The sequence below is a fragment of the Eretmochelys imbricata genome, chromosome 8 (assembly GCF_965152235.1).
Source record: "Eretmochelys imbricata isolate rEreImb1 chromosome 8, rEreImb1.hap1, whole genome shotgun sequence".
NCBI classification, from domain to species: domain Eukaryota; kingdom Metazoa; phylum Chordata; order Testudines; family Cheloniidae; genus Eretmochelys; species Eretmochelys imbricata.
Genome location: NC_135579.1, coordinates 96,419,449 through 96,434,568, shown reverse-complemented (window position 1 = coordinate 96,434,568; position 15,120 = coordinate 96,419,449). Strand labels below are relative to the sequence as shown.

Here is a 15,120-nt window from a genome sequence, read left to right as displayed (position 1 = left end):
TGGCAGCTGATACATGTAGCAGAGTCAGGGCTTGATACACTGGAGTTCAGGTGGGCTTTGGAAGCGTAATAGGTTAGGGGGACTTGTCAGTGAGGCAGTGGAAATAGTTTTGGGGAGGGTCTGATCTTCTATACTGATATCCAGGGCCCCCTCATCACCTTCCAGATGAACTCGAGGCCCTGCTGCCTTTACAGGGCACATTCACTTTAAATTGTGAGCATGATGGCACATAGTAAAGTCTGGTCGCTCAACCTCCAGGATTTTGTGTGCCCGAGACACCCTGTACATCAGTTCCAGGGAAACACACTATGCTGGGAGCCCACACAGTGGAAGCTGGCCACCAGATTTGATTTAAGGGGGTGTATGGGTTGCCCAATATAAATGGATTGGAATTGCATGGTGAACTACATAAAATGTGGAGAGATCAGCTAGCCAACTGGTTATAAAGTAACTAGGGCAAAACACCAGTTTCAATAATAAATCAGCTAAACCAGAACGTATCATCATCGATGGACAATAATGTTTGAATAATAGTGAATGGAGCATTCCTCTTTCTGTACTTTCTCAAGAAAATGTGTTTTGTAGTGAGTAGATCAGTTGTTAGTGTTTGAATTGATTTTGCATAATTAAACATGATACATTAAAATGTTTTGTTCTGTACTTAAGTTTTGAACCTTGTACATTTATAAATAATTACTCTAGGCAACTTTTAAACGTTCCAAAGAACAATTCTATATAACAAACCAGCCTACAATGCTATTTAGTCTTGGAAATGTTGCTTCTGCAGTCTTTGAATGCTATTATAGAAGTGAAAAATAAGAAGGCAAGATAAACAGTCTTCCATTTCTTCTGTTTGGTATATGTGCTAACAATCTTTTGCTAAATGAGAGCTTTAAAGGAACTAAATTCAACTGCAAAATCACTTTACTTTTTAAAAATGTAGTAAAATAACAGTTCAAATGGTTTATAGCACTCGTGGAAGGTGTTTGGGGATCTACAAATGGAGACAGCATTATTTTGAATTGCCAAGAGGAAAAGGTAAAAACTTGTTTTTCTATAGTGAATAGCTTGCTGTACTGCACAATATTGGCCAGATTTTCAAAAGATCTGAGTACCCAGCACAACAACTGGAACTGCTGCATGCTGAGGACTTCTGAAAATCTGGACATTTCTTTTAAGAATCTACATGAGAGCTGAGTTCTTTTGAAAATCAGGCCATCTGATTAGAATTGCCAATAACACCCATAAAACAAGGTCATCTATAGTTTTTACATTAAGATTAAAGGCTATATTAAGGAGTGACAACATACAAACAGTGTAGAATACAGTTTTAAGCATTGTTACAAATATTTTTCATAATCCACCCTCCATGTTGTATTTCACTCTTTAAAACACAGAAGCAAGGTAGACTGCAGCACATTTCATTCAATGATTGCAAAGCACTGTCACTGGAGATTTACAACACTCGCTCTGGTACACTTGTCAAGGAGAAACTTTTGTCATGGCTGCCTACTCTTCTTTGCTTCATTTGGGTGGGGGAAATCACACAGAATGATTTCCCCACCCCCTGTGGTACTATGGAACAGGTATAATGAGGCATTAATATGAGCAAACTCTTGTCTTTCAGAAATGTAGCACCATCCTGGCTTTTGAACTCCAAGCCTGAAAAAAAAACACTTAGCCCTGATCTAAATCACAATGAAGTCAGCTTGAATCATTCATTTGACTTCAGTAGACTTTGAATCAGGCCCTTAGCTAAATTTCCATTAGAAAAAAATCTAAAAAGGAACTAAGCCATTTATGTGACCAGCCAGCTTTCTGTAGACCAACAGCAAGTGTCCTGCTGACCATGATTTGGGAAGCTTTTGATTACAGCTTCCTCCAAGTAGTCCAAGGAGAGAAGAATTTCCATTAATTTTTCCCAGTATCTGCTGTAGCTCATTGCAGGTCACAGCCATGCAGGTTGGACTGCTCAGAATGGCTCCCCACCAGACTCATAGTGATCTCATCACCAGACAGGAGGCTGGAGAAGAAAGTCAATAGAGACAGCCACAGTTGGAGAGACAGTTAAGTGTATGGTAGATAAAAATTTTTTAAATAAAATGGGCCAAATTCTCCTGGCACTTAGTAGGGTGCTATTTCCACTGAAATCAATGGAGATTGCACCCATATACCTGCACATAAAATATGACCCAATACACATTCTGGATATGTTAGCAATCTTGCCACATGGGGCTTGAACCTGCTTCTATTGAGTCCATGGGAGTTTACCCAGGTGTATCTGTGGGAGTGGTACTACGCTCCTATTTACCTTTATTTTTATTCCCTTCCATTCATTCACAGTGAGGTTATTTGTTGACAAGACTCTTTCGTTCTAAACCACTTAATTTTTGGAAAGCTTACCTCCTGGTGCTGACATTTCTCATGCTTAGTCTCATCCCAAAGGAGAACTACTTAACATACATATTTTATTTAGGAAACATTTGTACACAATCCCACCAATTGCTTTTGTGTTATCTGAGAAAACACATTTAGTTTTTCCACACTTTCAGGAAATTTATTCAGCATTTCCTTTGTGCTCACTATTATACTAAAAATCAGGGTAAATTGGTAAGAGATCCACAGTGAATGACTCTTTAGCTGACAATGGGGATTATCTGGAGATGTCATGGCATTGGTTCTGCCTTCCATTTTACCCTCACCTGACCCTCTTTTAACCAAAGAAAGAAAAGCTCATTGTAATTGGTATTTTAACACAGTAGGTTTAAAAGGTTCCTCGCCAAATCACTGCAATTCCAAATTTAATATAAACAAGTTTTCTTCTGATTTTTTTTTTTAAATTAATCCACTGCTAGGAATAATGAAACCAGTTTCAGCAGGATGGAATGGTTTGGACAAGACAAATCACTAGAAGGCCCTTCCAATCCAAATAATTCTATGATTTTTATTGGTTTATGTTGGAGCTGAAACTGCACAAATGCTGGTCAAGTTAACAGAATTTAAATTTTTTTAATCTATGGCACAGCACCTGCAATCCTTCCGCAAGCAAAGCTACCATGGACCGCAGTGGGAATTGCGGGCATGAAACACACTTTCAGGATCATTATGTTTCTATGCATTTTTAGGATCAAATCTTCCATTGTGTGCACATTTCTGTACCTGCACTTTTGAAGATGTGGCTCTTAATATTTGACATGTTTCATTCTCTGCTACAAACCACTGTCATTCTGTAATGAATGAAATGCTAATGATTGTTTACATACTGTGGGAGATAAGTTAAAATTACAGCCTTGATGCTTCAAACCTTACTCACACAAGTAGTCCCATTGCTTTCTCTGGAACAACTTGTAAGAGTATAAAGGCAATTGATATGAGTTTAAGCTATGCAAGACTGGGCTCCAAGTTTTGTACAAAGGTGTCTGTGACATTGTCCAAAAGCTCAGAATATCGTAAATTTGCTTCTGCATTTTCTGTAGGAGCTTTGGGGTAAGAAAAACAACCTAACGGTTTCCAAAAAGGGGAATAGTATTTGCATTCAGCAAACATATGTAAAAATCATTTATCACTGTTTAAGTGCCATGTATTAAGAGTAGACTGCAAGATGTTAACATTCTGCAGTGTCAGTTTTGCTTCTGGACTAAGGCATGCTTTCATATGACAGTGCCTAGAATGGGGGAACATTAACTCTTTCCAATTTAAAGAAAAAATAGACTCAGAATGTAGGTTTCTTCCTCTTCTTGGAATTAGATGCAGACTATAGAAAGCCCAGGAAGAATATACCTGTTTTTTCCACATTAATGAGTAGTTAATTTTGAACAGTAATCCAGCTAACTGAAGAACTATTTAATTGCCGACCAATGAAGTCAACAGTACGCTGGAAAAATTTCTACCTCCCCTTTAAAAAAATAATTTAAATGACTGAACTATTTATAATGACTGAAAAATACCTACTTTGGAACAGCGAAAACTTTAATTAAATCATTCTTCATAGGCAAATCTCTCTGGTTTTCCTATTTTTCAGAAAGTATTTTAACTACTGCAATGTTAGCATTAGTCACAGAGCTATGCCAGTGTTGTGTCTGCCAAAATGTTTTGAGAGGGATCCAAACTTAAGGGAAGGTCTTGTGGAATCTATTCTTAAAATCAGAGCATCACTAAACATCTTAGTTCACCATAGTCCTTCATTAGAGCAATGATTTCATCACATAAGGCCACACGGTGGAACTCTCCCTCACCTGGCTGAGCACATGACTCACACAAGCAACTATACTGGTTTCAGTGGGACTATGGGTATGTCTACACACTGCAAACACAGGGTGTGACTGCAGTTTAGTAGACATACCCAAGCTATTTTTAATCTAGCTCGCTTGGGTACCAGAGTAGTGAAGCAGGGTTTTAAATATTTATGGGGTGTGAAGTGCAGCATGGCAGAAAGCACAAAGGTTCTTGTTTTGAAAATTTAAATGGCGGAATCATGCCACCTTCTTATCTTAGTTACCCCAGTGTAACTAAATATGCTTGGATAGTCTCCAAATTCTGGAGTTATTCTGGTTATAATTGGGTAGACTGAGAGCAGAATTTGCTTCTTAGGACATCTTGGAGTCGTTTTCCAGTGAGAATAATTTCAACTTCCTTAAACTTTCTGACTTAGATTCTTTATCACTGGTGCCATTTTGATTTAATGACAGTATTATTACCCTACTACACTACTCCTTCAGAGTAAAAAATCCTTCCTGTTCTTAGTCTTAACTTCCAGTCTGGCTCTCTCCAGGTGAGCACAGCCTTAGTGCCAAGGGCTATAAGAAAACAAATGACTGTGCCTGTCCAAAAGGGATATTATAAGTAGGGATGTGGGAGGGGGAAAATCATATATGTACATAAAGTAAATTGCAAAATATGGCACAGATGGGTCTTGACAGCAGATATGTTAGTATATGACAGCATACTGTGTAAGAAAATGAGCAACAAGGGACATTTTGTTTAACTTTGGGGAAAGTCACAAGTCATAAAAAGAAAAGGAGTACTTGTGGCACCTTAGAGACTAACCAATTTATTTGAGCATAAGCTTTCGTGAGCCACAGCTCACTTCATCGGATGCATATCCGATGAAGTGAGCTGTGGCTCACGAAAGCTTATGCTCAAATAAATTGGTTAGTCTCTAAGGTGCCACAAGTACTCCTTTTCTTTTTGCGAATACAGACTAACACGGGTGTTACTCTGAAACCTGTCACAAGTCATAGTGCAGCATACTTTCATAAAAGTTAGAAATGGAAAAGACCTATTTACCCTACTAGTCATCCAATCCATCTGCTTACCAATGCAGGTTTGTTTCCTGTATATTGTTCAGTGTTTTGTTCTGTATAGTTTTAAAAATCCCATGTGTTGGGACTTCCAGCATATCTGTTGGAACTCAGGAGACGATATTCCCCATCACAAACTCATAGTCAGGAGCCTTTTTCTGATATAGTCAAGCTCTTTTTTTTTTTCTTTTCTTAATTCTATCCCACTGCTCCTAGTTACACCAGTGCATTACATCAAATAACTCCTCTCCATCCTTTAAGCAGGGCACCTCAGAGCTCATAACCCAGGGAGTGGAGGTGGGGGGCTCTGGTAGCTTTAAAGCAGCTTTGTGCATTTCCAATCCTGAGCTGGCCTGCAGTGTCTAGTGTAACTTAGACAGCCCTGAAAGTCCATCTTGAAATTTTAGCAGATCTTTCTCGTGCAGGGTATGTGACATTATAGTACCATAAACAGAAATTGCTAAGCATCCACGTTCTGAAAATCAGACCCCCTTCAAACGGTGTTTCAAATTGGAAACCTAAAAAATTGTAAAAAGAACGGGGAGTACTTGTGGCACCTTAGAGACTAACAGATATGCTCAAACAAATTTGTTAGTCTCTAAAGTGCCACAAGTACTCCTCGTTCTTTTTGCTGATACAGACTAACACGGCTACCACTCTGAAACCTAAAAAATTGTGGAACTCAAAATTACTAGTTACTTTTTAAAACACGGGCTATTAATTCTCACAGCCCCCCATGTTAAATGTATAATCTCCATTGGCCCATAGAAAAATGGAAGCATGGGGATTAAATGATTTGCACATCACACATGGAGACACTGTCACGCCTGGAGTTAAAAACTGGACAACTGGCTCCCACTTCTGTGCTCACACCACACCTCTCTCACACACAGCAAAATGTAACGTGTAAAGATGTGTGTGCAGCTGGATCTGGCCAGCTGAAAGATGACTGCGGAATTAAAAAGATCTAAGTCTCAGATGACAAGGTGGGAGAGGCAATATCCTTTATAGAACCAATTTCTGTTGGTGAAAGAGACAAGCTTTTGATCTACACAGATCTCTTCTTCAACAATGCAAACATAGACGCACAGCTTGATCAATCTCAAAACACCGCTGAATGTACTACATTTCAGACTCTCAGCTAGGCTGACCACAAGCCAGCCTTTCATCTAGACAGATTTGTTCTGTTAGATGGCCAGCTGAAGGAGACATTTGTTGGAGAAGGGGCGGGGGGTGGGGGGGAAGTTGCTTAGAATGCTCCTGCTTTGCCCAGGTTTCTAACTTTATTTGGATTTTAACTAACTGTTCTGAACTTCTAGGTTCTCATCAGGGAGTTTACTATTACACTCCAATGCCTTTTTCTAAAAAACTATAAAAATAGTTGCTCATATTCTTGGAAAGAAGGAACAAATCAGCCTATTTTACTCAATCCTAATACTGCTGATTTATACTGTAACAGCAGGCAGGTTGTAATAAAAATCAAGTGTGCTGTGGCACCTACAGAGGGCAGGGAGCCTGTGTTCCAACAGGAGGGGATTCCTAGGTTTTGGAAGACAGTTAAGAACTGAGCCCTTCCTCTTTCCAAGCAGGAAAGAGCTGAATCTTGGAGCTGTCAAAGCACTCTGGGGAGTTGACAAAGAAGGGAAATGTGATAAAAACACCACATCACCTGTGGGAGAACACTTTTCACACAGCCATCACTCTGTATCAGACCAATCAGTCCTCACCTTCAAAGACAACCTGCACAACACTTTCAAGAGACGAGCCTGGGAGTTTAAAGAAACTGTGCTAGACACTACAAACCATGGACTGAACAGAAACACTGGACTTACCTCTTATTGCAACGATCTATAAACCCACTAACAACCCCCACCCCCAGTTACCTTTTCCCCTCCCCTCTCTTCCTCCCCCCCCCCCCCATGACTAGAACCAATGGGCCCTACTTTTGCGAAACAATTTGCTCAAATCTTGTATTGCGCAGTGACCCTCTGAGGGAGTTTCCCAGATCTGAAGCAGAGCTCTGGGCAGCTGCAAAGCTGGTCTTGCTCACCCACAGAAGTTGGTCCAATACAAGCGACCAGCTCACCTACCTGGCGCGGCTAAGGCAGCAGAGGGGGGGCTGCAGGTGCCTGCCAAGGGGCCGGGCTGAGGGCTCCCTGCCCCGAGGGACGCACTGCCGCCTGCTCCGCCGGTGCTGCCCGCCCGCCCCCCTTGCCTCGGAGGGGGAGGCCGCTGACGTCAAGGTCTAGCGCGGGCCTGCCTGGCCCGTCATTAAAGGCTGGGCTGAGCTGGGGGCATGGCCGGAGCCGCGGAGCAGCCGCGGGAAGCTCAAGGAGCGGGCGGTGCCAATGCCGGCCCGGCTGTAGAGGGGAGCAGCCGCTGCAGGAGCGGGGACGCCCCATCCCGCTGAAGTTAGTGCCTGAGCCAGCCCGGGCAGGGGACTCGCCGCCCCTGCGCTCCGCGGGCTGGGGCTGCCGCGGCGAGCCGGATGCCGCCCGGGGAGCTGGAGAAAGGGCGGCGCAGCGGCTCCCCGGCCCAGCCGCCGCCGCCGCCCCCGCTCGCGGCCGCGGGCCGGCGCTCGTGCCGGGTGCCCAAGTGCGCGCGCTGCAGGAACCACGGCGTGGTGTCCGGCCTGAAGGGCCACAAGCGGCTGTGCCGGTGGCGGGACTGCGCCTGCGCCGCCTGCCGCCTGGTGCTGGAGCGGCAGCGCGTGACGGCCGCGCAGGTGGCTCTGCGGCGGCAGCAGCGCGCTGGCCAGGTGAGCCCGGGGCGGCCCCGCGCGCCGCCGAGGCAGGGCTGCAGTGGCGGCGGCGGCGGGGGTAGAGTCCGAGAGGGGGTGGTAAGTCTCCCACCTGGTGAGGTAAATGTGGTATTGAGAGTTGTTCTGTTAAAGGACTCAGGCGAGCTGGGTTCTGTTCCTGGCTTAGCCACGGGCCCGGTGTGCCTCAGTTTCCTTCTCTGTAAAATGGGGATAGATAATGGTGCTGCCCTCCTGTGTAAAGGGGTTTGAGTTCGCTGGATGAAAGGCACTGGGTAAGAGTTAGCATTGCATTAGCAATAGCTGTACCCCTGGCCCCTGCTTGGTTCGGTTTTGTACAGCCTTGCCCTGGGGGCCCTGGCTGAAGCTTTATTACATTTTAGGATGATAGAGGTTAATTAACATTTTATTGGATTTGTTAAATGTTCCTGCAAATTTGAAAACTGGATAAATGCTCAACATATAATACACTACTTCAGCTCCTACCATAAATCCGTATTTAGCTACCTAAACAAGTAGCCAGGTTTTCAAGTGCCAAACACCCACCAACTCCACTGACTTCAGTGGGTGTTCAGCACTCTTGATAACGGATCCAGGTACTTAGATGCCCAAATATGGATGTCAGAACCTAAATGTATTATGAAATACTTAGCTCTTACATAGCACTTTTCATCAGTAGATCACAAAGGACTTTACAAAGTATCATTATCTTTCCCTTAGACTTTTGTTCTTAAACATCTTGGCGTAGGTATTTCTTACTATGAAATTGCTTTACTTAGGCTTCAAGAAAATGGAGCTCTGGGTTAAGCTCAAAAGCTTGTCTCTATTATCAACAGAAGTTGGTCCAATAAAAGATATTACCTCACCCACCTTGGCTCAGAGTATTCAGTATGAACTGTAGCATCAGGACCCTTTAATGCTGCTGTGTGTATATAAAAATAGTACTGTTAATGCATTATTTCTGTAGAATTAGACTGCAGCCCCAAACAATTCAGGGTTGAAGTCTCAGTTCCTCTGTAATTATCCTAATATTAAAGGACTGAGGGAAGTACCAATAGGCCAGTCTGACAAGCGTTTTCCAAAAGAACTGGCAATCCTACAGGAAAAGGAAATGTAGATTGTGATGTTCTGAACAGTCTCCTGTTGGATGAAATCATGGTGCAGTAGCAAGTCTGCTTTTTATTGGCAGAATCCTGTTGTAATTCCTTAGTGGGGTAAAGGAAGATGGAGTAATGGACAAAAGTTATTTCCCTTTCTTAAATTGGCAACAGAATGAGTGTTTATTCAGGTAGCTAAATTAAGTTTCCAAACCGATCTCTAACAAGCATTACATTTAACAAGGTTGAATGCATACTCAGTATTCACAAAATAGGATCCTAACATTTTTTTTCGTCATTTGGAGTGATATTTTCCCCCGCCCTTCAAAATACTTTCAATATGCTTGCTATACTGACTTTAGTAGTATCTTAGTAATGAAAACATAAGCCCTCAATCAACACTTAAAACTTAGTTCAATATGGCTATGATGCTCAGAGGTGTGAAAAATCCACACTGCTGACTGAAGTAGCTAGCCCAATTCTAGCCTCTGCTGTAGGCACAGCTAGGTTGATGGAAGAATGTTTCCATCAACCTAGCTACAATCACTAATGGTAGTGTAGTTCCTACAGCCATGGAAAAACACCCTTCCATTGCTGTAGTCTGCATTAGGGGGTGTACAGTATAGCTACAATGGCGTAGCCATGTCACTGTGGCACCCAAAGTATAGACATGGCCTAAAATGGATTGCATGGTTTATCTTATTTTCTCTTTCCATGACTCGGCACAGGTTAAGAAAGATGAAGATGAACATTCTCTATCAACCAGTTGCAGATTAAACTATCAGCACTATCCCAAGAATACCAGCACCTGGGCCAAAAGCATACTGGCAGGTAAGGATCTGTCTATCTATGGCCTCAACTTGGCAAGATACTTATGCCTAACTTGAAGCATCTGAGTAGTCCCATTGAATTCCACAGGACTGCTCTTGTGTTTAAAGTTAGCCATGTAGTCAAGCATGTTGCTGAATCAGGATTTTTTTTTTTAAACAAATGCACATCAACACAAAGTCCTTCCTATATCTGTTTTATTTACGCTAAATCAATATGATAGGGATATGTTGATTTTAATTTTAGCACACTTATTTAGGACTAGATTGTGATACTTACTCATGTAGAGTAGTACCCTACTTCAGAGAGGTGGCCTGTAGTGTAAGATAGATACTTAGCAATCTGGCCCTTAATGATACAACTCACAAAAATTTTAAAAAATTACATGGCTGCTGTGTCCCCAGTTAAATAATCTGTAGTTTGATATTTGATTAAATTCTGTTGTATTTCTTCACTACTCCTGGTTTTCACATTTGCAGATGACCTACTGAACATATAAGTATAGTACACTAGTTAGGCTCCTACAGTAAATCTGTATTTAGCTACCTAAACAAGTAGCCAGGTTTTCAAGTGCTGAACACCCACCAGCTCCATTGTCATCAATGGTTGCATTACACTTCTACATTCTCCTTTTGTGACACTGTCCATCTAGGGTGACCAGATGTCCCGATAGTTGTTTGTCCCACGTCCCGACCGATGTATGGTCGGGACGGCATTTGTCCCGATATTTTGCTTTGGCGGCACTCCGGCTTTTTTTTTTTTTTAAACCTTGGGGTGGCAAAAAACCTAGAGCTGGTCCTGGGAGGGGGCGGGCGGGCGTGAGCCTGTGGCTGCCCCCCCATGTGTCCCAATATTTTGTTCTTGTCATCTGGTCACCCTATAGCCATCCCAAAATAGCCTCTCTAACAGTTGGCCTTTGGAATTTCCAAGAAGGATGCTCTCTGTCTCAAGGTAGAGTACATCCCATATTTCACTTGAGGAACAGATTTAAGCTAAAATTAAACATGTTACTATTAAACCAAAACAAGTGCCCTGTCCAGTTTAAACTGGTGTAGATATGTGTAGACAAGGCCAAAAGTGCAAAATTTTGACAGTATGGGCAATCGAACATTAGAACAGACTAGCAAGGGGTGTCATGGATTCAGTCATTTGAAATCTTTAAATCAAGACTGAATGTTTCTAAAAAGATATGCCCTAGTTCAACCACATTGTACTTGGCTTGATGAAGGAATTATGAGGTGAAATTCTATGGCCTGTGTTATGCAGGTCAGATTAGAATATCATAATGGTCCCTTTTAGTCTTAAAGTGTGTGAATTGAATGGGGATTAGGCATAGAGCTGGGCGAAATTCTCAAAAAAATCTTTCATAGAAAAATGTGGGTTTTTTCAGGGCCCAAAACTATCAAATTGACAGTTTTGGTTGTATTGTATTTATTTATTTTTTGGAACAAGTCAACATTTCATTTAGACTTCATTTTGAAAAAGCAGAAATGTTTTGTTTCAACTCTGATTTGAAATAGCATTTAAAGAAGAAACCCAACAACAACACACCACGAAAAAAAGGGAAGACACCTGAAATAGCTGAATTGAAATGAAAAAACTTGGGGGGAAAAGTTTTTGTTAATTCAAAACAATCTGAGTTTTTGATTTAATGAAAAAAATTAAATTGTTTTGATTTGGATTAGTTTGGATTTCTTTGGGGGATTCATTCAGCCCCTGAACTGAAAAATTCATTATTTTTTCATTTTGACTTAGGAAGAAACTTTCCCTTTTGGGTATGTTATTCTATAAGTGTCTTCTGAAGCAGATGGTCCTGGGCACTGTAAAAGACAGGATACTGGACTATACAGAGCACTGGTCTGATCCGTTACAATAATTCCTATGTTCCTAAGATATTGTCAGTGATGGACGTAATAGGGCCACAGGCAAGAAGCTATGTTACCTGCATTGACCTGAGTGAGAATGCTGAGGCCCTATGTTTGTAAAGCCCCTTGTACATTTTATAGCACTGAATAGTTATTTAAATTTTAATCGTAATGCAAAGGTGTAGTTCCACTTAAACATAAAATCCTAACCTTGCTAGTAAATGTTTTGCAAATAGAGGACAAGGATCATGACTTATGAGGAGAGGCTGAGGGAACTGGGGTTATTTAGTCTGCAGAAGAGAAGAGTGAGGGGGGATTTGATAGCAGCCTTCAACTACTTGAAGCGGGGGGTTCCAAAGAGGATGGAGCTAGGCTGTTCTCAGTGGTGGCAGATTACAGAACAAGAAGCAATGGTCTCAAATTGCAGTAGGGGAGGTCTACATTGGATATTAGGAAAAACTATTTCACTAGGACTGTGGTGAAGCACTAGAATGGGTTACCTCAGGAGGTGGTGGAATCTCCATCCTTAGAGGTTTTTAAGGCCCAGCTTGACAAAGCCCTGGCTGGGATGATTTAGTTGGGGTTGGTCCTGCTTTGAGCAGGGGGTTGTACTAGATGACCTCCTGAGGTCTCCTTCAACCCTAATTTCTATGATTCTATGACTGCTAATGATCAAAAATATGTGTTTCTACTTTCTAATTTTCATCTTTGATAGTCCAGACTAGTGAGAGGGTTAGACAAGTTATCTCTTACACGATCCATGTAAGAATGAAGTCAAATCTATGTGACTGTTTTTTAAATTAATAAAAACCTTTCAACAAATATTTCTAGGAGGCACTAAAATAATTAGTCCATTAAGATAAGTTCTTAGTCTATGGGACAGCATGGTGTACCAGACAGAGCACTGGACTAGGAATTAGGAACCTGGGCAAGTTACTTTCCTTCTCTGCATTTTCCCTCTCATCCTTTGTCTGACTTGTCCAGTTAGACCGTAAACTCTTCCAGGCAGGATCCAGGGATGTCTGTTACTACATGTTTGCACAGCATCTAACACAAAGGGGCCCTGATCTTAGCTAGGACCTACAGTACACTACAGTAATGTACAAATAATTGATGATGATAATGATAAGAGTACTAATGGAAGCTTTACATTTGTTCTCCTAGGGTATAAACCTCCTTCACAGGAAACCCAAGTCCTCTTTTCTAACCTGAGTGAGAGAATGCGAAAACGAAGAACATTTGCAGATAAAGAGCTGGAATGCATAATGCTGGAGAGAGAACTTAGGCAGAGAGAACTAAAGGAATTAGCTGTAGCTCAAAGTCTACAAAGACCAAATGAAGACTTTTTACCAGGCACAGAAACAAACCCATTTAGGATTGGACACAGCCAGCTTTGTGACTCAACATATTTTAACCACAATTTGATAAATGTTTGGTTTCCTTTGATACATTCAAGCACTATGCTTTATCAGACTAGAGATTTTTTCCTGCCAAATGTAACTACTTTTACATCAGGTCAAATCGAAAGTAACCTTTTACAGAAATATACCTTTACTAAGAATGCAGAGAAATATGCACAAGTGTGTAAGGAGCTGGCTCAGGCCAATATTTTATCCAAAGAACTTGGATCCTTTCAGAGCGATTTGAGATTGAAGGCAATAAAAACACAAGCAAGTTTTGAAAATGGTAAAGAACATTTTGTGACCAACCAGAAGCAGGGCATTGGCTCAGAAGGTTTTATCTTACAAAATGATCCATCCATACCAGAAAAGCAGCATGTGAGCCAACATGTGAAAAATAAGTGTTCTGTGGCAAAGGAGAACCTCAGACACTTAGCTAGAATATCCCAAGAGTGTTATTCAGAAATGAAAATTAAAAATCAGAGTTTGTCATTTTCAGTGGAATCCTTGTTAAAAGTCTAAACAGGTATTCAGAGCCCAGTTCTACTTCTTTGGAATTCAATGACACTGAGTCAGTAAGATTTTGTATCAACTGTGTGCCTGATTCTCTAACCCTTTCTCACATGAGTAGGCCCATTGACTTGAGTCTGATCATCATGCTCCCAATGAAGTCAATGTAAAACATCCAATCTTTAGTTGGAGTCCAAATGGGACTACTTGTGAGAGTAGCAAGGTTAGGCTCAATGTTGAAGATATTATGTTTTTTCTTTACTTTACTCGCAGTCAGCACTCTGAATCTATGTAATATTATTTTAAGAGTCTGTTATTCTAACAATGTATGTTTGTATATAAAATAGTCGTAGTTTTGATTTCTTTATTTAAAATATCAAAATATATAGAACTACTGTAGATTTTATAATTTTAAACTAAACATGTATTGGGGGTAATATTTTGGCTTTTTAAAAATTACTTGTTAGTGCATGTATTTTGCAAGACTATAAATGGGTGTGTTTTGCATACTGAATAAAAGTGATAAGATTTCATTTTGTGGAAATGGAAAACCAGTTTATTTGAATAAAATGGGCTTAGTTGATAAAGGCTTAATTTGTTGATGTATTATGATACAAGGGCACAGTTTTACATCATTGTTCCAGATTTTAGGGCATCATTCAGTTGTCACATTGGTATAAGCTAGGACTAAAGTCCATTGAAAAGAGTCCCACTGATTTTTAGTGAGCTTAAATGACCAGTGAATCAAACCCTAAAATGCATACAAAAAAAAAAAATTCAGCACTTGCTCTGTTTTCAGCATACCTAACAGAATATTCAAGCAAACAAAATAATGTAATCATATTTAATATGTACACTCTCTGGCTTGACTGTACAAGACAGATTCTGGGCCACATCCTCAGCTGCTATGCACACAGATGAAATCTCTAACATCCTAATAGCAGCCTAATAGATATTCACAGGCAGAATTTGGTCCCAAACTGGAGGGAGTATACTACAGGGTGATGTGCCCTTGGGGAGAGGAAAAGGCTTGCCAATCGCTTCAGATATTCATACTCACTCCTCCCACAGGGCCACATTATGCCATTGATTAACTAGAACTTCCGCTAGCAGGTAATAGGGAGCTCTGTTTAAAAAATGACTTGTATCCAAATGGATTTTTAAGGAAGGGGATTCAAGCATTACACATGTGAGAATCTCATTCAATTAACAAGAAAATGAGCTTTTTGCAGGGTAGCTTGAGGGAGAAGCTTGCCCATGTATTGACTGGGTTATTCCTGTTCTATGCACAGTTGAGTGCATCTACACTAGAAAGATTGGTTATCATCCCCTTCCCCCCCACCACCACCCCATCATTACTGG

The 15,120-nt window shown here is 41.2% G+C and overlaps 1 protein-coding gene across 1 annotated transcript; it reads left to right on the top strand.

The window, feature by feature from the left end:
- The first annotated feature begins 7,788 nt into the window (after positions 1–7,788).
- On the top strand, positions 7,789–14,021 carry LOC144269598 (uncharacterized). Its single transcript, XM_077825377.1, has 3 exons — positions 7,789–8,139; positions 9,884–9,986; positions 13,013–14,021. The coding sequence occupies exons 1-3, from the start codon at positions 7,789–7,791 to the stop codon at positions 13,768–13,770; spliced, it is 1,212 nt and encodes a 403-aa protein (XP_077681503.1). The 3' UTR covers positions 13,771–14,021.
- Positions 14,022–15,120: the final 1,099 nt, after the last annotated feature.

Bases quoted from the DNA above. Each gene is read 5' to 3' on its own strand.
- LOC144269598 (XM_077825377.1), top strand. From the start codon at position 7,789: ATGCCGCCCGGGGAGCTGGAGAAAGGGCGGCGCAGCGGCTCCCCGGCC. The intron at 8,140-9,883 runs GTAAGTCTCCCA...GACTCGGCACAG, and splicing joins GTAGAGTCCGAGAGGGGGTG to GTTAAGAAAGATGAAGATGA. The intron at 9,987-13,012 runs GTAAGGATCTGT...TTGTTCTCCTAG, and splicing joins GGCCAAAAGCATACTGGCAG to GGTATAAACCTCCTTCACAG.